At 41.7% G+C, this 23,615-nt stretch overlaps 1 protein-coding gene and 1 long non-coding RNA gene across 4 annotated transcripts in view; one reads left to right on the top strand and one right to left on the bottom strand.

Moving 5' to 3' along the window:
• NDRG3 (NDRG family member 3) overlaps positions 1-23,615 on the bottom strand; it is a 78,410-nt gene that overhangs the window by 48,826 nt on the left and 5,969 nt on the right. For all 3 annotated transcript variants that reach the window (XM_059133295.1, XM_059133293.1, XM_059133296.1), the window contains exon 2: positions 9,693-9,794. In XM_059133295.1, the coding sequence (XP_058989278.1) occupies positions 9,693-9,749 (57 nt within the window). In that variant the 5' untranslated portion in view covers positions 9,750-9,794. The remainder of the gene's footprint in view (positions 1-9,692; positions 9,795-23,615) is intronic.
• Positions 1,832-15,207, top strand: LOC131807728 (uncharacterized). The gene is made up of 3 exons (XR_009344584.1): positions 1,832-2,029; positions 10,380-10,642; positions 15,102-15,207. It is a non-coding gene; the product is annotated as an uncharacterized LOC131807728 (long non-coding RNA).

The raw sequence follows: 23,615 nt of genomic DNA, 5'->3' as shown, positions 1-23,615 counted from the left end.
GTAACTAGCAGAACTAAATGAGATGATCTAGAGTGCCATGATCTACTGTGGTAGACATTAGTCACATGTGTCAACTAAAATTTATTAAAACAAAAAAATCCAGTTTCTCAGTCACATTATTCACATTTCAAGTGCTCAACAGACACATGTGGTTAGTACCTAATGTATTATTGGGCATTGCAAATACAGAAAGATTCTGAAAGAATAAGGCTATGGATGAACACATCCTTGTTTCTCTGTAAGTGGCAGTAAAGCCACAATAGATTACCAATCACAGAGAGAGGAGGTGGCACTAAGAACAGCAAAGAGAGTGGTAGAGACTGCTAGTCTGAAATATTATTATTCCTGGTATGAAACCAAGTTCACAAATAAAATCTGATGCAGTCACAGCATGCAAAGAAACCATGCAGATGGGACCATACAGCACATCTTCAAAGAATGCTGCCATTGGCGAAAGGATTATCATGTTCCACGACTCCCACTAGTCTCATACAATACTTAAGAACTTTTTCAGAGAAGTCATTTCTAGTTAGACTGTGAGAAGCAAAAAGGGCCCTCTCATGGACTAGGGTAGATGGTTTCAGTAGAATATGGTCATTCAGTGAAAATAAATTAGGATACAAATTGTCTTCACACTTTGACCTCAACTACATGAATATGTACCAAAAGACTAGCAGAAAAACACCAAAAACATTAACCATAGCAACTATTTCTCAATGGAGAGATAATGATTATAATTTTCTTTATACTTCTCTATAATGAGCAAGTACCTCCCTTTCTGTAACTAGAAAAAAAAAAAAAAAACATTTGGTATGGTACAAAATATATGTTTGTAACTTAGTATTTTATAATATAAGATTTAAAGGTTCACTTAATCACTTGAGAAATAATGTATAATAATATAAAAAAAGATCATATTAGGGGGCATCTGGGTGGTTCAGTTGTTAAGCATCTGCCTTCAGCTCAGGTCATGGTCCCAGGGTCCTGGGATCAAGCCCCCCATCGAGCTCCCTGCTCAGCAGAGAGCCTGCTTCTCCCTCTCCTTCTCCCACTGCTTGTGCTCCCTCTCTCACTGTGTCTCTGTCAAATAAATAAAATCTTAAAAAAAAAGATAATAGTGCTTTGTTCCAATTATTTAGAAAGATTAGAGAAAAATCACTCTAGACTGAACTAAAATCTTGGTCATAAAATAGACAGACACAAATTCTGATGAGCTATTTGGGAAGCAGCTGTCATTATATGCATGAGTTCCCCTTCCTCATAACCATATGATCACAGTCATGAGGTATTTTGTGAGTTCCTAAAGCCTGAGAGGAGCACAAAGCCTCTAAAATACTAAAAGCAGAAAGAGGCAATTCTCTCCAGAAATCAAAACCACTCTTCTTTAATACCTAGCGAAAAACAACTATATGCTCTTTATCCAACATACACAGCCAGACTCCCAGAGAAAAGGTAATAATAATTGAATGAAGATTATCTAACACCTCTTTACTTTAATTCCAGTATAATTAATATACATTGTTGTAGGGGCGCCTGGGTGGCTCAGTGGGTTAAAGCCTCTGCCTTTGGCTCAGGTCATGATCCCAGGGTTCTGGGATCGAGCCCCGCATCGGGCTCTCTGCTCATCAGGGAGCCTGTTTCCTTCTCTCTCTGCGCCTGCTTCTCTGCCTACTTGTGGTCTCTGTCAAATAAATAAATAAAATCTTAAAAAAAAAAAAATACAGTGTTGTATTAGCTTTGGATATACAATGCAGTGATTCAACAATTCTATACATTCCTCAGTGTAAAACTTAATGTTGTTTTAATTTATCTTCTTTTTTAAGTAGGCTCCACACCCACATGGAACCCAACCCAGGACTTCAATTCACAATGCTGACATCAAGATCTGAGCTGAGATCAAGAGTTGTCTGTGTAACCAACTGAGACATCCAGGTGTCCCTGCTGTTGTTGTTTTTAAGACATGCCAGACAGTCTTAAAGAATGGTTTCAAGCTTCTTGAGTGATCATCTCAGAGAAAGGATATGATAAGGTATGTCTGACAATATTTGGCATCCAAGTGTCTGAATGGAGATCATTAGCTGGACCCCATTCACCAGTGGTAAACTGAAGCCATATTCTCTGGACTCATTAAAAATTTAATACTATTCACTGGTTGTATCCTAGAAGGAGAAAGAATTCGCTGGAGACTTACCTATCTCTGGTATTTGAGGTACATGGTTACACTCTAACAAAACTTCTACACGTTTCCAGCTCTGGGTGTTTTTTTTTCTTTCTATCCATTTTGAAGATACCAGTAATTCCATGTTCAGAGAGATTCTTGCACTAAACAGACTTAATTAGCAGAAAGGGATTCACGCAGGAAATTAAAGTAATAGAATTATTTGGGGAAAGACAGAAAAAAGAATAAGTCAAGAAAAAAGATATATTTTTACTGTAAGTTACAGTCAAGGTAGAAGCCAGCCAAGGGCAGTATTTCCTGGTGCAGCCTCAGAGCCAAATGTAGAAGGTAAATGAAGCAGCTCAAGAAGGTAAATTAAAAAAAAGTCATTCTCTCAAATACAAGGCTGGAGAATAAGCAAGAAGCAAGTAAGAATAGATCAATGAATAAAGTATGAAAAGAAGGGGTGGAGGGCATTTAAAAAACAAGTTATTTCTAGGGAGAAGAGAAATGTAGTTTCCCAACATGAGATCCAGTCAAGAGGCATATATAGTTTCAAAAGACAGAAAACAACAGATATAAAGAAAGGTAAGATGTGTAAAATCTTAGAACTAACTAACAATTGAAAAAGATTTGAGTTAAATCTACCTCTTCTGTGAACTTGACCTGTGTCTGATTTATCACTCTATCCCCAGTCCTGGTACTTAGTAAATGCAGTAAACATCATTTTATAATGCTTAGAAGCATCTCAAAATTGAGATACTTACTCAATTTGAGTTAGGAAATGAATACTAGGGGCGCCTGCGTGGCTTGGTTGGTTAAGCCACTGCCTCTGACTCAGGTCATGATCCTGGAGTCCTGGAATCAAGTCCCATATCGGACTTCCCCTATTCTGCAGGGAGTCTGCTTCTCCCTCTCCCTCTGCCTCTCCCCCTGCTTATGTTCTCTTTCTCTCTGTCAAATAAATAAATAAAATCTTTTAAAAAAAGAGAAATGAATACCAAAGTTACATGCTATTGATATGGTAGGAACTAGAGTGGAAAGGAGTTGTTACAACAGTAAAAATTTTAGAAACAAACTGATTAAAAAAAAATGTCAAACAGAATAAGAAATGGCATTTTTAGTAACAAAAGACAATAATCCTTACCAATAGAAAGTGGAAAGATAAGGAACTGTATAAGCAGAAGAGTTAAATAGGCCTAGAAAATACTGTTTTTCTTTGTTGATAAAGATTAATCAACACAGATTAATAAATCTATGTTTTACATTCATTAATAAACTGTTTTAAAATAGGAATCTCCTCAAACTGATAATCCAGATTTTAAATTATATATATACACACATATATATAATACACAAGTGTTTATGTGCGTATATGTGTATATATATTTAGAGCATCTACATTATTACCTTCAAAAAAATATTAATTAAGAAACAGATTTCAGGGGCGCCTGGGTGGCTCAGTGGGTTAAGCCGCTGCCTTCGGCTCAGGTCATGATCTCAGGGTCCTGGGATCGAGCCCCACATCGGGCTCTTTGCTCAGCAGGGAGCCTGCTTCCTCCTCTCTCTCTCTCTCTGCCTGCCTCTCTGTCTACTTGTGATCTCTCTCTGTCAAATAAATAAATAAAATCTTTTAAAAAAAAAAAAAAAAAAAAAAGAAACAGATTTCAGGGGTGCCTGGGTGGCTCAGTGGGTTAAAGCCTCTGCCTTTGGCTCAGGTCATGATCTCGGGGTCCTGAGATCGAGCCCCGCATGGGGCTCTCTGCTCAGCAGGGAGCCTGCTTTCCCCCACCTCTCTCTCTACCTGCCTCTCTGCCTACTTGTGATCTCTATCTGTCAAATAAATAAATAAAATCTTAAAAAAAAAAAAAAGAAACAGATTTCATAAGGAAATTTGTAAAGAGGTCAGATACTTGGATAAAACTATCTACAATCAGATAATCATCTGCAGACTGCTGAAAAGGTACAATTTCAACTCTAAAATATCCTCTCCTCTAAACTAACATACTATCAGGCTAACAACATGTGTCACTGACTGCCTGCACTAAAAACTTCCATGGCTAAGGCTTCTTCCACCATCTCCTGCTGATCTTGTAGCTGGTTGACAGTGTTTTGACACAATGGCACCATTACTTGCTTGGGAACTCACTTCCTGCTCCAGTCCCATCTAAGCCATTTCTGACAACATGGGACAATTACTTCTTAGCACATTTAAGGGACACCCTCCAGGGCACAGTAGATGTAGCACTTCACAGATAACACTCGTTAATGAAAATGTCAGTAACTGTTTTTAAAATTAAAGAAAAAAAAAAAAAAAGCCTTGGCACTAACCCCTCTGGCTCTTTCTGCTGTCCTGAAAGTTAACAAAAATGCTCACCCACAGCTTCTCCCTCCTCTCTCCTCTGCTTACACTTCTAGGTACTAGCAGAGCCCGAAAACTTAAACTGCAGTAGGGTCTATCTCACTTTCAACCAGGAATTTTAACAACCAGGAATAAGTAAATAACTTGTTTCTATTCTCCCCACTAAATAGTTATTCCCCTCCTTGATATTTCCTCGATTCTGTAGAAGCCAACAGTGGTCTTCTACTTATTTCCTCAAGACTGCCCTTTGGCTTTCACTAGGCCTAGTATTTTTCACACCATACCAAATCCTTTTTTTCTGGTTTTCTTTTTTCTTTTTCTTCCTTTCTTTCTTTATTTTCTTTTTTTTTTTTTTTTTAAGATTTTATTTATTTCTTTGACACACAGAGAGAGCGAGCACCAAGCAGGCAGAGGAAGAGGGAGACAAGCAGACTCACTCTCTGCTGAGCAGATAGGTGGATGTGGGGCTCGAACCCAGGACCCAGGATCAAGACCTGAGCCAAAGACAGACGCTTAACTGACTGGAGCCACCCAGGTGCCCCCTTTTCTGGTTTTCTAATTATAAAAAGGAAGGTACATGCTCATTATAGAAAAGTATGAAGAAAACTATAATCATCTATCATCTCTCTACCAACAAACAGCTGCTATCATTTTTCTGCTAGTCTTTTCTGGTACATATTTTAATGTAGTTGAGGTCAGGGAAAAGGAAGCACTAACTGGTCAACTCTCTTGCTTGTTATAAGGTTAGCTGAGGAAGCTGGAATAACCAGCTCCAAGAGGCAGCAGATGGTGGGAAGAGGCCTAAACCCTGTGATCTGGGTTGAAGTCAACAGATGTGGGTACTAGTCTTGGCTTCCAGGTACTAATCCTGGATAAGTCATATAACCACTTTGAGCTTTACCTGTAAAATGGGATTAAAACTCCATTTCAAGTACTTAAAACCTTTACTTCATTTCATAGGAGGTTGGGAGATTTAAGGAGAAGATAATATTTGTGAAAATGCACTAAAAATAGTTAAATGGTATTTTAAAAAAATATCAGTTCATATGTCTGTACAATTTCTGCCCCCCAAAACAAAGATAAGTGCTGGCAGTTGCATCTTTTCATCACTGGAGCCAAAACAAGCATGGCAAAATTACCCACTTCTTCACAAATCTGAGCCACAGACAAAATTACCAGCACGCTAAAATTAAATGGGAAAAGTACCAACAAATGACAAGAGATGAGTTAACATAAGCCTCGCTTAGAGCTATTTTGAGAATGCTTCCTTATAGTCATCTCAGGACAAATCTCTCCATAATAGGTTGGGTCTAGACTTCCTCCAGCGCCCTGAAGCCTGGAAGGGTACAGCAATGGCTTCTGGGTAAGAGTATATCTACAAGAATGGACAAAAAGATGAAGTGAACTGATACATGTTTTAAGACTTTTCCTTAAATAGACAGGGCAAGCCACAGAGGTGATGGGGTCAGCATAGTGGAAAGGCCTCAGGTATTAGGACAGGACAGACCTAGTTTCAGTCCTGACTGCCACATACTGACATGGCAAGTCAGTTTTTCAGTCAGATTTTCTTCTTCTACTAAGTGAAGAATAATACTATGTACTTCAAATGAATACTCTTTTGATTAAAAGAGAGAAGGTAGGTAAAACACCTGGCACATATGAGTGCTTAATAAATAACAGCAGGCTAGCCAAAAAACAAACAAACAAACAAACAAAAAACAAAAAAAACCAACAACTCCTCGCAAACAAACAATTTCAAGACTTCTATTCAAATTTGGAGGCCTATCCCCTACAGTAGTGGTTCTCAAATGGGGAGACTCTGCCCCCAGGGGGCATCTGACAATGTCTAGAGACATTTTTGGTTGTCACAACTGAGAGATGCTGGCATCTAGTGGGTAAGACCCAGGATGCTGCTAAACATCCTACAACGTACACAACAGTCCAGCCCAAAACCGAGAAGTCCTGCTCCACAGCAAGCATTCTTTGGTACTCAATCCAAGTAAGACACTTCACCCTTCTCATCCTTAGTTTTCTTACCAGCAGTATGGGAACAAACTGATCTGTGCTCCCTATACCACCGGGCTCCGGGGGATCAAATAGAGTAAATGATGAAGGACACTGCCAATATATCATCACACCTTTCACAATGAATGCAGAAGCACACACTTGCTGGGCAAAGAGAGCAGCACTCAGGTATTGAGGCAGGGGGACCACAGCGGGTGGAACTCTTTCTTTGGGAATGCCGCCATCCAAAGAGGACCTCTTCTCGATCTTCTTCTACAAAGCTGGGCTGGAGCTGGGGAGCTCTCATGAATAGTGAGGGGATAGGAACGTCCAGCCCAAAACCGAGAAGTCCTGCTCCACAGCAAGCATTGAGAGAGAGAGGGAGCATGAAAAGTGGGTAGGAACACCACAGACCTATCAAAGAGGAGCTAACAGATGTTAGGAAGTGAGACATTGATAGCTTGGTGTCTTAGACTGCTTGGAATGCCTGAGAGGCTTAAATAAGAGAAATTGATTTTCTGATTGTTCTGGAGGATGGAAGTTCAAGATCAAGATTCCAGCAGGGTTTGGTTTCTGGTGAGAGCTCTTTTCCTGGTTTGCAGATGGCTACCACCTTGCTATGTCCTCACGTGGGAGGCCAGTATGTGTGTGAGAGAGATCGCACTCTTCCTCGTGAACAAGGCCACCAATTCTATTGGATTCAAGCTCCAATTCTACCCTATGACCTCATTTAACCTTAATCACATCTAAGGGCCCTAACTCCAAACAGTCACATAGAGGATGAGGGTTTTAACATGTGAGTTTGGGGAGAGGAAAGGTGCACAATTCAATCAATACCACTTGGGCACACTTCAGATGCAGCCAAGGTATCACTATGGCCTCAAGAAGGAAGGACCCAGGAATTAATTCACTGCTTTTCTATGGTCAGATTCACTCAATCTTCCCTTTTCCAGCTGTCTTTTCTATGAGATATGTGGTAAATTAACTCCTGCAGCTCTTTCATGTAGGTGCTACTCAGGCATCCTATGAATTTCCAGGGTTCAGGAAGGATCCTCCTCTATTTGTGCCCCAGTCCTCAAACATCAGGTCATGCATTTCCAACAATGACTAACCAGTCACTTGAGGCATGGTTCTCAACTTTGGGATTTTTTAAAAAAGCTCAACCACCCCCCAGACCAATTCAGTCAGAATCTTTGTGGAGAATCTCTACCAAAAACCAATAGTGATTTTTAAATTTCAAGTAATTCCAGAAAGCAGCCAAACTCGAAGACCCCACTGATCACAGAATGGTATGTGTGTGTCCCATCCCCTTCTCCTCGCATTCCAATTCAGTTGGTCTAGAGTGGGACCCAGTATTCTGTATTTTTAAAACAATTACCCATCTGATTCTAATGAGCAGCCAGGTTTAGGATAGATTACTACCTTCCTGAAGCTAAACTGCCTATTCCCACCTATAACTATTCATCTCTGTGGCTACACATAAGCTCTACAGATGCAGATTTTATTTCCTTCCTCCTCCTTGTGGCACACCATTTTGGGGACAGCCCTTCACATGCACCAAAGGCAATAAAGGAGGAGAGAGTTTTCTGAAAACATGAGGGAAAGCAGCAGGAAAAACCAAATGGGGACTAAAAAAAGTTTGTGCAACTTCAGGAGGGAGAAAGCAAAAACTAGTGAAGGATAACGAAAGGGTGGGAATGTAGGTAGAGAGATGAGGTCACACGAATAAAAAATGGGCCTGGCAAGATCCAATAGCAAATTAATAAACACGCAGTAAGTCAACAGCCCCAGAAGTTAGAGGTGGGTCTTTGGGCAAAAAAAGATAAGGGGCAACAGTGTCTTCTGGTGTAGCACCCCTATCCCAACCTCATCCATCTTTACTCTTACTTTTTATCAATATTTTTCTTTCTTTTTTTTTTTTTTAAGATTTTATTCATTTATTTGACAGAGACAGACACAGCAAGAGAGGGAACACAAGCAGGGGAGCAGCCGGGGAGAGGGAGAAGCAGGCTCCCCGCTGAGCAGGGAGCCCGATATAGGGCTCGATCCCAGGACCCTGGGATCATGACCCAAGCTGAAGGCAGATGCCTAACAACTGAGCCACCCAGGTGCCCCATCGATACTTTTCTCAGGGGAGAATGCCACAGGCTCATTCACACCAAGCTACAAGGGTATTTTAATAGGGGGTGCCTGGGTGGCTCAGTGGGTTAAAGCCTCTGCCTTCGGCTCAGGTCATGACCCCAGGGTCCTGGGATCAAGCCCCGAGGGCTCTCTGCTCCCCTCTTTCTCTCTCTGCCTGCCTCTGCCTACTTGTGATCTCTCTCTCTCTGTTAAATAAAAATAAATAAATAAAAAGAGTATTTTAATAGGTGCAATGACAATAAATCCAAAGCACAGGTTAGAAAAGAGGGAATTTCAGGCACATTTACTGAATGGAGAGAGACACCTACCATCACACCACTCCTCCCTGAATCCTGGTGGCTGGGAACTATGCTGCCCACTGTTCTCTAATACTAACATAAAAACAGGGTGTATTATCAGCATCCACACAACCTGATGAAAACCTCAAAGATGACAGAAAGGTCACATCACAGATTTGAAAAACTTTAGGGAAAGTTTTGCAGCCTATATACATCACCAGCCATGGATGTTCATTTTTCTTTTTTCATTTATTTATGTGACAGACAGAGATCACAAGTAGGGAGAGAGGAGGAAGCAGGCTCCCTGCCGAGCAGAGATCCCAAGATGTGGGATCATGACCTGAGCCGAAGGCAGAGGCTTTAACCCACTGAGCCACCCTGGTGCCCCTTGGATGTTCATTTTTCTTATTGATTGAAAGTCAGGCACTTGGATTCTAAGTCAAATCTTTCTCTCATACTTTCTGTGTAACTCTGTCATATTATTTTTTCCTTTACCGTCTCTATCAGTAAAACAGGAAAATCTCAAGGATAATCTGATTGAATTCAGTCCACGGAAGCAAAAGTAGGAGGAAAGAAAAAAGGAAGGAAAGAGATCAAAAAGATTCTTAAGAAATGTATTTTTTAAGTATTTCCTTCATAGAAAAGCTAAATGTGTTTTTGAATTAGTTACTATTCAGAAAATATAGAAAATGAATCTATCACAGAAGAAAAGACATATATATTTTAGTGAAAACAGTGTAGTCCTTACCTTATCGTTTAGAAGTGGTTTGATCTCTGTGAGTTGAACATCCTGAAGTTCATCCATGAGGACAGATGAGAGCAGGGGATTCTCAAGAATAAATCAGTAACTCTGAAACAGAAGAAAATGAAGTAAAGAAAGAGGCTTAGGGGCGCCTGGGTGGCTCAGTGGTTTGGGCTGCTGCCTTCGGCTCGGGTCATGATCTCAGGGTCCTGGGATCGAGCCCCGCATCGGGCTCCCTGCTCCGCAGGAAGCCTGCTCCCCCCTCCTCCTCTCTCTCTCTCTGCCTGCCTCTCTGCCTGCTTGTGATCTCTGTCTGTCAAATAAATAAATAAAAATCTTAAAAAAAAAAAAAAAAAGAAAGAAAGAGGCTTAAACTAGAAGTTGAAAACACAATAGTCTCACTATGTCCCTTCATTCAAATACTAGAGCTTAGTATGTGTCATACACTGCTCAGGATGCTGAAGACAAAGGAAACTAAATAGTCAAGGCAGACAGACTTTAAAGTGATCTCTGTCTCCTATTCCTATTCATACCCTTGCATAACCCCCTTCCCACCACTGAGGGTAGGTGGGACCCCTGGCTTGCTTTTAACCAAAATGGCAAGTGATGGTATGTACACAAGTAGCTGTACATGATGATATTATATAATATTTTAACATCCATCTTGCTGAAAAACACACTTTCCTTTGCTAGCTTTGAAAAAGCTGGCATGTTGTGAAGAGGGCCACATGGCAAGGAACTGAGGACGGTCCCCAGCCAAAAGAGTAAGAAACTAAGACCTTCAGTCTAACAACTTGCGAAAACTGACTGCTGCCAATAACCACGTGAGCTGGAAGTGGATCGTTCCTCAATCAAACCTCAGATGAGAAAATAGCCCTGACCAACAACTTCGACTTACAGACTTGCACAAGACCTGGTAAACCCATGCCAGATTCCCAACCTCCAGATATTGTCAGGTAATAAATGTGTGTTGTGTGTTATTCTAAGTAAGTTTGTGGTCGTATTTTTTTTTTATTAATACAATAGTCTTTGCCCTTCTGCAGTGTCCAGTTTAGTTACTGAAGATGTATAGCTGAGAGAACAACATGCTCAATGTTACGCTTCAAGAAACAACAGTTTGGGAGGAAGGATTAAGAGGGAAACAAAAATTGAAGGCTAACGCTAGGATGAGGCCCTGATTAAAGAATGAGAATGGGGTGCTTGGGTGGCTCAGTGGGTTAAGCCACTGCCTTCGGCTCAGGTCATGATCTCAGGGTCCTGGGATCGAGTCCCGCATTGGGCTCTCTGCTCAGCAGGGAGCCTGCTTCCTTCTCTCTCTGCCTGCCTCTCTGCCTACTTGTGATCTCTCTCTGTCAAATAAATAATTAAATAAATAAAATCTTAAAAAAAAAAAAAAAAAAGAATGAGAATGAAAGAGGGAGATGAGGGGCACCTGGGTGGGTCAGTGGGTTAAGCCTCTGCCTTCAGCTCAGGTCATGATCTCAGGGTTTGGGGATCAAGCCCCATTTCGGGCTCTCTGATAAGCAGGGAGCCTGCTTCCCCAACTCTCTCTCTCTGGCTGCCTCTCTGCCTACTTGTGATCTCTGTCTGTCAAATAAATGAATAAAATCTTTAAAAAATAAAATAAAGGGCGCCTGGGTGGCTCAGTGGTTTAAGCTGCTACCTTCAGCTCAGGTCATGATCCCAGAGTCCTGGGATCGAGTCCCACATCAGGTTCTCTGCTCAGCAGGGAGCCTGCTTCCTCCTCTCTCTCTCTGCCTGCCTCTCTGCCTACATGTAATCTCTCTGTCAAATAAATAAATAAATAATCTTAAAAAAAAAATAAAATAAAAAATAAAATAAAGAAAGGGGGAGAGGAACCAAGGCTAAACTCATTAGCCTTTACTTGGGGAATCACAACTGTGCTCGCTTCGGCAGCACATATACTTGGGGAATCACAACAGTGGATGGAGAGTATGAGAGCCAGCTTCCAAGATGGCCTCCAAATAACTCAGTGATCCCTGACTCCTAATATTTGCAGTCATGTAGTCTCCAATAAAAATAAATCAGGGGTGTGTAACATAATAAAATATGGCAGAGGCAACAATCTATGACTTCTGAGGCTGTGTCATAAATGGCATAGCTTCTGCTTAAAGACGTTATAGTCTTCATGTATTAGTTCTGGGGGACGCCAGCTATGGTACTGTGAAGCATATCAAACAGTCCTCTGAGGAGGCCTATGCCAAGAGGAATCATCTTGCCAGTACCAGCCTGCCAGCCATGTGAGTGAGCTATCTTGCAGAGGGATCTTCCATCCTCAGTCAAGACCTCAGATGACTGCAACCCCAAAGATGACTGCAACCACATTGGAGACTCTGAGCTGAACCACCTTACCAAGCCACCACTGGAATTCCCGACCAATGGAAAGTATAAATAATAATAGTAATTCTGTTTTGGAGTGATTTGTCTTATAGCAAAAGATAACTAACACAGAGAGGGAGAAGACAGGGAAACAGTTCTAGGAGAGGAGAGTAGTTGGAGAGGCGGAGACAGGGTAATGAGTCATGAAGCCTTACTCCAACCCACTGGACAGGGAGTCATGGGGAGAGGCTGCAAATAGTGAATATTACAGAAAAGTGACTCCCCTCCAGACTTTAAAGGCCCAGGTTCCCCCTCTGCCTTGGTCATGAACTCATCAGTCAGGATAAATGCTAATTAAGTAAGTTGGGGATATAGCTATTACCACTTACTGAGTGCCAGTGTGCAAAGCATTATGGAAGATTTAAAAAAAGGCCCCTGCATTCCACCAGCTCACTAAAGAGTAGAGATGACAGCTAGCTATAAAACTAACTACAAAATGAGAAGTAAAAAGAAGAGCCATAATAGTTCAAAGAAGGGAAACCTGCCTGGCTCAGTGGGTTAAAGCCTCTGCCTTTGGCTCAGGTCATGATCCCAGGGTCCTGGGATCGAGCCCTGCATCAGGCTCTCTGTTCAGCAGGGAGCCTGCTTCCCCCTCTCTCTCTGTCTGCCTCTTCACCTATCTGTGATCTCTCTCTCTCTCTCTGTCAAATAAATAAATAAAATCTTTAAAAAAAAAATAGTTCAAGGAAGAAACAATTACTTCTGATTGGTGACAATCACAAAAGCCTTCATAAAATATTAGTCTACTATATTAATTCATTTTTCGGTTTTTCCCTCCAGACATAGGATTACAGGGCTTTGATTTACTTAGCTACGGAGAAGGTATAGATTCTAGGCTACCTTTTAGCTATTACTGACCAATACACCAAAACAAATTCTGCTTCCAACTGTGACTACATGAGAACAAACTAACAAAAGCCTTTTTATCATTCCTCCTAAGAACCCAGAGGACGCCAGTCAAGAAACTCCTCAAACATGGACCCCACAGGCCAATCACGAGCATCCCAAAATCTGTGCCACTTAACAGATCACAAACTTGATGGTATTTAACCTCCAAAAGAACATGGTTCTTTTTCTCAGTTGCCAGGGATCCTATAATCTTTTTTTTTTTTTAATATTTTATTTATTTATTTGACAGAGAGAGTGAGCACAGGCAGATAGAGTGGCAGGCAGAGGCAGAGGGAGAAGCAGGTTCCCCGCTGAGCAAGGAGCCCGATGTGGGACTTGATCCAAGGAGGCTGGGATCATGACCCCGAGCCAAAGGCAGCTGCTTAACCAACTGAGCCACCCAGACATCCCAGGGATCCTATAATCTTAAGTGAGCTACTGAATGGCCAGAAGCTGAATTTTTATTTTATTTTGTTTTTATACCACATACATTTCTTTTTTATTTTATTATTATTTTTTAAAGATTTTATTTATTTATTTGACAGGCAGAGATCACAAGTAGGCAGAGAGGCAGGCAGAGAGAGAGAGATGGAAGCAGGCTCCCTGCTGAGCAGAGAGCCTGATGCTTGGCTCAAACCCAGGACCCTGGGGTCATAACCTGAGCTGAAGGCATAGGCTTTAACCCACTGAGCCACCCAGGTGCCCCTACTTTATTTTTTTTAAAGATTTTATTTACTTACTTAACAGAGAGAGAGCACAGGCAGGGGGAGCAGCAGAGGGAGAAATAGGCTCCCTGCTGAGCAGGGACCCTGACAGTGAGCTCGATCCTGGGACCCTGGGATCATGACCTGAGCTGAAGGAAGACACTTAACTGACTTAGCCATCCAGGCACCCCTACCATGTACATTTCATAAGGGAATGAGGTGGCTTGAATCTTTCGTCACAAATCTCAGCTGGCATTTGCAATTCTCTTAAAATACCACATTGACCCAATTAACCCAAAATACTGGTCTGAAATCTTTATTCGTGTGTTTATTTTTTTTTAATTTTTATTTTAAAAGACTTATTTATTTATTTGAGAGAGAGCTCATACAAGCAAGAGGGGCAGGCAGAGGGAGAGGGAATCTCAGCAGACTTTGTGCTGAGCATAGAAGCCCATTCAGGGCTCCATCTCATGACCCTGAGATTGAAACCAAGAGTCTAATGCTTAACCAACTAAGCCACCCAGGCGCCCCTCGTTGTGTGTTTATTAATCACACTATAAACTATGGTTACTTTTCATTTGGATATCACCGTTTACCAGTAATTTAAAATGGCAATTTTAAAGTTCTTTTTCCTATTATAAAGATAGTATGTGTTCACTTTAGGAAATGTGAAATCCCAGAATAATAAAAAGATACTTTACTCACAGTCCTTCTATCTAAAGACAAGGACTGTTAACATTTTAGTCTATTTCCACTTGTTCTTTTTTCCATGTAAAGTGGTGATTTCCTGAAATTACTTTCCAATCCACCCACTTTATTCCCACTTTAATTCACTCACTTGAAAGCAGACCCTTGCAAGATGATAATTATTCAAAAGTAACTCCACATGGAGAGATCTGTCAAGACGCCACAGGGACAGAAAGCCAGAGGTGCCCTCAGTTCCAAAGTAACTGGCATTCACCTAGTGTTCTATGCATTTTCTTAAAGATGAAGAAAAATGCAATGTTTGTGCCAGGAGAAACACTTAAGCAAGGGCACAAATTAAATGAGAAGCCTGTCCCTATCAGCTGGGCCAGATACAGAAAATGCAGAGCAGTGAACTGTTCCAATATGACTTGGGAACTGGCAACAAGACAGTAGATGTTTACCTTCCACGTTATAGGGGACCTACTGCATTCCTCCACAGATTCAATTTTTGCTCAGTTCTCATTGTCCCAAGCCATTGCCAATGAGGGATTTTATAACACCTATAAGAAAACTAAGATTACACAGTGGAAAACTCCATCTCCAGATCTCTCAGCTACACAGACTGACTCCCTCCTGGGGATCTTTAAAGTCTGCAGTTCCCTCATCTGCATAAATGATGGGGCTGCTAGATCCCATCCTGGTAATAAGGGCTACTAATATTCCTTTTTTCTTAAAGTAGACTTCATGCCCAGCGTGGAGGCCAACATGGAGTCTGAACTCACAACTCTGAGATCAAGATCTGAGCTGCAATCAGGAGTTGGACGCTTAACTGAACGTGGCACCCAGGGCTACTAATATTCTTATAAAGCTGGTAAAGATTTTATAAGCTGCAGTAGATAACAAAATGTTCATCCTCTTTCCCAGTTGTAGGAGGCAGAGGGCTGACAAGTAAAAACCAGCCATCCTCAAACTGAGGCAGTGAACCGGGTACCAAATGGCTGGAGAATGAAAGGGGAAAGTGTAATTCCTACTCTGTGCCAGGAATTATACTCTAAATACCCTACATTTAATCCTCCTAACAATCCTCTCAGGCAGATATTTTCATGTCTTAGTTTAGAGATGATAAATTTAGGCTTAGAGAAGTTAAGTAACACTTCCATTATCTCCCATCTATATAAGTAATAAAGCAAGAATGTAAAAACCTTTGCTTTCCCCACTATCATAATGTCTGTGCCAGGGCCCATGTACTGGTTATAGGACCTGGGGCAAATTTATTCCTCTCTACCAAGGCACCTCCTTGAAGTAAAGGTAGTAGAAGCCTAGACCAATCCTATACCACCATTGACTTGGAAGCCAGACTGAAGGTTTGAGTCAGCCATATCAGAACAAGAACCCTCACTATCTCAGTAGTTGGCTAAAAACAAGAAGAACATGGAATGAGGAGGGATAAGAAAATAAAATTCCAGCCATTACTTGGTAACCAGTTTCAGAAACAAGAGCTATTTCTTGTTTGTTATTAGAACAGTGTGCCTCGGGGCACCTGGGTGGCTCAGTCGTTAAATGTCTGCTCGGATCATGACCCCAGGGTCCTGGGGTTGAGCCCCTTATCAGGGATCCCTGCTCAGCAGGAAACCTGACTCTCCCTCTCCCACTCCTGCTCCTCCTCCTCCTGCTTGTATTTCCTCTCTAGCTGTTTCTGTCAAATAAATAAAATCTTTTAAAAAAATAAATAAAGGGGTGCCTGGGTGGCTCAGTGGGTTAAGTCTCTGCATTCGGCTCAGGTCATGATCTCAGGGTCCTGGGGTCGAGTCCCGCATCGGGATCTTTGCTCGGCGGGGAGCCTGCTTCCTCTTCTCTCTTTCTCTCTGCTTGCCTCTCTGCCTACTTGTGATCTCTCTCTCTCAAATAAATAAATAAAATCTTTAAAAAATAAAAAATAAATAAAAACCTCAACGTACAGACAATCACCTGGGGATCTTGTTTAGGATCTTAGCTAATCAGTTTGGAATGATGACAATCCAACATGTGACCTCATCAGCTGACAAGGAAAGAACATCTGAGTTGAGGAAGTGAGTATCTGAAAGGTTTGATTATCAGCAACAATCCTTAACAGAGATGAGGATGGGGTTGAGAAAGACTCTATTCATCTAATTTCATCCTGCCTATTCCCAAAAGGATTTCAGTAAATTAAATAGGATTTTATTTTTTTTTAAAGATTTTATTTATTTATTTGACACAGAGAGAGATCACAAGTAGGCAGAGAGGCAGGCAGAGAGAGGGAATGAAGCAGGCTCCCCACTGAGCAGAAAGCCCGATGATGCGGGGCTTGATCCCAGGACGCTGAGATCATGACCTGAGTCAAAGGCAGAGGCTTAACCCACTGAGCCACCCAGGCGCCCCTTAAATAGGATTTTTTTTTTCCTTAAGTAGGATTTTAAAAAGATTCAACAACTTACACAAACTAGAAGGGAAATATGCTAGAAAAGAGAAGAGTTTAGTAGTTTGCTACAGAAATCCTAGCTGAAAGGTGACAAGTGTGATCACAGGGAAAAAAAAAAGAGGAAAAGGGAGCTCTGGGATAAAGTTGGTAAAAATAGCATATGGTCAGGAAAATGTCAGATTTTGCCAAGGTTTTCAGTTAGAAGGCTAAAGAATAATGGTGCAATGGGGGAGCTGAGAAGCAATAACAGAGAAACTGATGAAAAAAAAAAATCAATGTAGAATCAGAATTAGTATTTGGACCTCTAAGAGACCTGAGCACAGGCAGGAGTGAGTTAATAAAGAATACCCACAGGCACTTACCAAACTAGAGATGAGGAGGAGCTGCAGGCCCTGGACTCTTCTGAAAGACAACTTAGTGATGGGAAAGAAAGCAGAACCAGGGGGTGTCTGGGTGGCTCAGTTGGTTAAGCATCCGACTGTTGGTTTCAGCCCAGATTATGATCTCAGGGTCATGAGATGGAGCCCAGCATTGGGCTCTGCACTCAGTACAGATTTTGCTTGAGATTCTCTCCCTCTCTCCACCCCCAATCCCACTCAAGTATGCAGGCTCCCTTTCTCTCTCTCTCTCTCAAATAAATAAGAAAGAAGGAAGGAAAGAAAGAGAGAACGGATCAGTAAGACACAAAGGGGAAAAAAGGCTCAGAGAGCGGCGCCTCCATTGCTTAGTCGTTAGGCGTCTGCCTTCGTCTGAGGTCATGATCCTAGGGTCCTGGGATCGAGCCCCATACTGGGCTCCCTGTTCCGCAGGAAGCCTGCTTTTCCCTCTCCCACTTCCCTTGCTGTGTTCCCTCTCTTGCGGTGTCTCTGTCAAATAAATAAAATCTTAAAAAAAAAAAAAAAAAAAAAAGCTCAGAGATACAAGTAGAAAAGCAAAAATATGATGTCAAAGAAGTCAAGGGGAGAAGTAAGATTTATATGGAAGAGGAGGAAAATTCTAATGCTGGGAGGGGAAGGTGAAGGATCAGGACTAGAAAGGACCATTATCTTTTTTTTTTAATTTTTAAAAAAGATTTTATTTATTTATTTGACAGAGAGATAGAGAGCAGGGAGAGTGGCAGAGTGAGAGGGAGAAGCAGGCTCTCCACTGAGCGGGAAGCCCAATGTGGGGCTCAATCCCAGGACCCTGGGATCATAACCTGAGCTGAAGGCAGCCTCTTAAATGACTGAGCCACCCAGGTGCCCCAGGACCATTATCTTCTGACAGCAGAAATCTAGGAAAAATGAGATTCAGTTCTCCATGCTAAAAACTCCATGACTATGTATATCACATTGTAAAAATATAGAAACTGGTACTTCTGAACTGAAGTGCAAGCAAAAATGTTCCCAGGATGACCAGGAAAGACACCACCCTTCTCTGATATTCAGAGACAGCACTGAGAAGGCCTTTAAAGATCATCAACACTACAGACTTAGGCACTTGGGTGGTTCAGTGGGTTAAAGCCTCTGCCTTTGGCTCAGGTCCTGATCTCAGAGTCCTGATGGAGCCCTGCATTGGGCTCTCTGCTCAGCAGGGAGCCTGCTCCCCCACCTCTGCCTGACTTTCTGCCTACTCGTGATCTCTGTCAAATGAACAAATGAAATCTTAAAAAAAAAAAAAAAAAGACAACAGGCTTAATTTTTGCATTACAACTCAAAAAGTAAACAGAGAAAAGTATAGGGGCTCTGGCTGAAGTGGTGGTGAGACTGCTAGGGCTTTTCAGAACACAGTTTAAAGTCCAACAATATAGTGCAAACTTTGTTCACTCAGAAAAAATGGATGCCCATGTTCTTCCAGTTTGAAAAAGAGCCGGTAAACACATCAAATGTGGACTCTGAACCTAGGTGGGCCCCTGCTGAGTTGAGTGGCACTGGGCAAAGCATTTTCCCTTTCCAGGTCCCAGCTTCCTCATCAGTTAAGGGAAGAGACTGGGTAGGGTGACCTTTTTGGCTCCTGACAGGACTGACATTCTGTGACCCAGAAGCTCCCTTTAATACAGTACTTTACATTATTACCCAGAGTGAGGACTCCTCTATCCCTCAACTCTGCGGTTCTTATCCTAAGAGACCTACCCTCCCATTACCAACTTGATGAGGTTCAACAACTAGCTGTAGGTCACTCAGCAAATCAGCAGAAAGGTGCACCCAGGCTGATCCTAGGGGCACTGAGGCTCTAAGACTTTTATCTCACCCCACACTGTGTCCATTTTGTCAAACAAAACTCACCAAGATTTGCAGTGCTTAAAAAACATTGCTTTGTTCCTTGAAAAAGACAACAAGGGACTACACATATACACATAGTACTGGCTAAACTACACGCCGTCATGACTTGTAGCTTGCCCCATGACCATGGTAACTTGTCTGGCCTTCATTAGGCTTTGCCAGGATGTACTGACACCAGGTCACTAGTTTGCATTCTAAGAGAAGAGTCAATCACTTCGGGTTTTGGCAAGACTACAGACAAGCAACCAAAACAGAATGAAGGCAACAAACAAAGGAGGCTTACTGAGGAGAATGAGCTGGAAGGGTTCAGCTGGTGCTGAAGAAGTTAGAGCTGAAAAGCTGCAGGAAGTGAGAAGGTAGCCAGTGGTGCTTCTACAGCAAGCTGACTCACATTCCCGCTTTTTATATATAAACCACTGTCTGAATGGGTAGTTATTATAGCACCTCACAATTACAAAGCACCTTTACATCTAATATCTTGTTGGATTATTAGGATCGCACTGTGAAATAAAACGCTGGCACACTAGAATCATCTCTATGACATAGATGAGGACTCTAGGGCTGAAAGAGGTAAAATGGACTGAGCAACACAACACAACTAATACATGCAACAGCTAGAACAGAATCCCAACTGTCTTCGGATTCCAAATGCTCCCTCTATGCCTTGTACCCCCTTTGTCACACTGCCTCCCAGGTTATTACAGATGAAAACACTTGGAGGGTGAAAAGGAGAGAAATTTAGCTGACTGCCTCACTGCATCCACCCCAGTTGAAGAAGACCTTTGATCTCTGGCCCTAAATAACACTGAGCAGTTAGGATTAGGCCACAGCGTAGGATTAAAACCTATATAGTTAACAAGAAAGCGCAGGTTTGGGGCTGAATTCACCTTCAACCATTAAGTCCACTGAGTAAGGGAGATTAAGTCTATAAATCACTACAGTTCAAAACAGTATAAACAAAAGCCTGTGAATTGGACAAATTCTCAACCTCATCACCGCTGACATTTTGGGTCAGATAGTTCTTTGTTATGGGGGCTGTCCTGCACACTGTGGACTATTTAGCAGCTCTTCTGGCCTCTACCCACTAGATGCCAGTAACATCCTCCTCAAACCACTGTGACAACCAAAAATGTCTCCAGATATTGCCAAATGTCCTCTGAGGGACAAAATCGCCCTAACTTGAGAACCACTGATCTCAAGATTACGGAGCTTTAGGGCAAAAGGTCAGTTAATGCAGGTTGTGGATGCTGAGAAAACGTTTCAAGGAGGAGGTAAAATTTGAACTGGACCTTGAAGAAAGGATTAAATTCCTATAGACAAGGATGAGAGAAAAATTTAAAAAAAAAAAGAAAGAAAGGAAGAAAGAAAGAAAGAAAGAAATTAATTTCAGAAAGTGAGAAGAATTTAAAAGAAGATGAGAAAGCACAGGTCTGCTAGAAAATGTCCCAGTTTGGGAAGACCAGTAGTTTCCTATTATGAGCAGGAGATAAAGTTAAAAATGCCCACTGGAGTCAGGTCATAGAAAGCTATCCATCAACTGACAGTTGTAAGATATACACACATAATGAGAGAGCCGACAATACAAGATATCCACAGATGTTTTAATAGCACATAAGTCAAACCAATGGTATTTCCATGTGTCCCGTATCCCCAAGAGGGATAGTGCTTGAGTATCATGTCTTACATTGCATCTAGTGTTCACTGCATTTAGAGTTAAATGAAGTTTGAAACCAGTGTAGAGAAGAAATGAGCAAAGACTGAGGTGATCCCAAAGGAAGTTAACAATGATGGGCCTTAAATGGATATGTTTTGTATAGCTGAATGGGAGGAAAGGACATTCTACGTGAGCGCATCAAGTTGGGAAAGAAAGAAATGTGAACAACATCCAGGAGACAAGGACCATGTGGCTGGAAAGAAGACAAGCTGGTCAGAACACATGCATTAGACTGTGTGGACAGTAAAGGTTCCTGAAGAACAGAATGACACAGTTGTTTAAAACATGGTCATCTTGTCCAGTTGTTCTCTTAGCTACACATCAGAAAGACTGGGAACCTTTGAAGAACATCAATACCCAGGCTCCAACCCTAAAGATACAATTTAATTGGGTGAGGGTAATCCCCAAGTATTGTTTTTATAGTTCCATGGCGGGGGGGCTCAGTCAGTTAAGCATCTGACTTGGTTTTGGATCAAGTCATGATCTTGTGCTTGTGGGATCCGGCCCTGTGTTGGGCTCATGCACCCTGAGTATGGAGTCTGCTTCAGATTCTCTCTTCCTCTGCTTCTCTCCCTGCTTGTATGCACACACTCTCTCTTTCTCTCTAACAATTAAATAAAATCTTAAAAAAAAAAAAAAGTTCCATGGGTGATTCTATATGCAGCCAGGGCTGAGAACCACCGGTCTACAGTCAAGCCTTCATCCCCAGATGAGAAAAGAGGCTTAGAAATTTAAGTGATTTGCCTAAATCCACATGACCAACTGAGTGTGAGGCTGGGAATGGCACCTGGATTTCTATTCCAGGCTCTAAAAGATATTGCAGTGGACTGGGCTAAATTCAGTACTCAATAAGAAGCACAATTACCTGATGACTTGGCTCTTAAGTTTTGCCAGGGTTAAAGCATAAATTAATCTAAGCATAAAACTACTGACTTAAGCACCCCCCTAAGTGTCTAGAGTAATGGATGTTGGTTTTATTGCTGTCTCCTGGGGGCCCTTAGGAAAGGAAAGGGTCTCAGGAGACTCTCCAGACAGCCAGAAAAACAAGCCAAGCCACCCAGCTCCACAGGAGAAACAATGGCTTTTCAAAACACAGCTCACTGCCCTTTTTACTACATAAAGTCTGGGTTACTCTCCACCAGAAGAAATACCCTCAGAGGTGCTATCACATAAGCAAAAGTAGGGGGGAAAGGGAGTGATCAAAGGCAGCCGCTACAGCATGCTAATAGACCCTCATTCTAACAGAAAGACCCCTGCTGGTCCTCAGCCCCCTGAAGGGCCATCTGTACAACAGGCCCACCTTCCTGTTGTGTGTCACTCCTAAATTCTGGCATGATAGCAGGTGATACACAGGAGGTTTGCAGAAACTGCCAAGCTGAGAATCTGAGCCTGAGCTGTATAATCATCCTATTCATTCCAGGGTACTGGTACAGATAACTACTAGAACAAAGCAACACCCATCTAGAGGCCTTCTTTTAATCCCAGACACCCACCAACCAGCTGAAGCTCTAAAACAGTGGTCAGACTAAAGTAATCCTAGAAGCAGAAGCATTTCCTTCTATCTTCCGCTCTTGAAAGATGCAACTCAGGACACGAGGAAAACTACTGCTGGCAAGGCTCTAGTACATGCTCTTGGGATGGGACCTGGATTCCTATCAGCTATAAGACAGAATCCCTGAAAGCAATTTGTTCTTTAAGACAGCCTGAGTGGAAATAAAGGACAAACAAGAGCTATAAGATGTGGTAACTCAATACTCATACTAACCGAATACACTGAACCAGACACCATAAGTTCTTTATCCATTCACTGTTTCATTTTATTTCCCAACCCATTTATAAGATGGGTACTATAATCTCTGCTCACTTTATAGATGAAGATACTGAGGCTTGAAGATACTGAGTCTTGAAGTTTTGTAATATGCTGAAGGCCACGTAGCTAGAATTTGAACCTGGAAGATTTGAACTTGAACATCCTGTATCTAGAGGTTGGGCAGACCTTTTCCCACTCGATGCCAACTAATCATTAATTCTCCTTATTTTTTTAGGTTTGGATACCAGAGTTTACTAGGATCTTAATGACAAAAGAAGCCCCATACAATGTTTAGGTATTATGATTATGATCATTGCTACTTTAATAGGAGAACCCTGAAACCTGCCTGTATCTGAAAAACAATCTATCTTATCCGATCTAATCACCCAGAATTATATTTTAGTTAACACTCTGTTAAAACTATGTCCCAACACAAAGACTCAAAAGAAGCGATATCTACAAAAGTTTAAAAATGGCAGGAGGAGCCTGTCTCCAGAGTTTTCTCAACCGCAGAAATAAAGAGACAATAAACCCAATTCCCCACTTCTCCTCTGCCAAGTATTACTGTTTCACACAAAATGGCTTCTGAGCTAAAACCTCATAATTTACAAAAGTATTCAACTTTTATCCATAAGTTGAAGGTACAGGCTTAAAAATGTGCAAGCACTGTAAGGATAAAACTGTCATTTTTAATAAACAACTATGTTTTGAGAAACCAAATATTTCTAGGAAGATTACCATATGACAATTACCAATTAAATGAAAAGCTGACAAGACTTCTAACCTTAAGATATCAGTATAAATAGGAAGGAAACTTCATACAGTTTCATACAGCTCCGTACAATTTTCCTTACCCTGATTTATCGCATTAATGAGAGTTTAAGCTATCAAACTCATAGATCCTACAACACAATAACTATGGCCCCCAGGCCTGAAACAGCATTATCATTAATGCAGGGGCACCTGGGTGGCTCAGAGGTTTAACCCTCTGCTTTCAGCTCAGGTCATGGTTTCAGGGTCCTGGG

The sequence above is a fragment of the Mustela lutreola genome, chromosome 9 (assembly GCF_030435805.1).
Source record: "Mustela lutreola isolate mMusLut2 chromosome 9, mMusLut2.pri, whole genome shotgun sequence".
In the NCBI taxonomy this organism is placed as follows: Eukaryota; Metazoa; Chordata; class Mammalia; order Carnivora; family Mustelidae; genus Mustela; species Mustela lutreola.
Note: the sequence above shows the minus strand (reverse complement) of the source record. Positions and strands in the feature narration are given on the sequence as shown.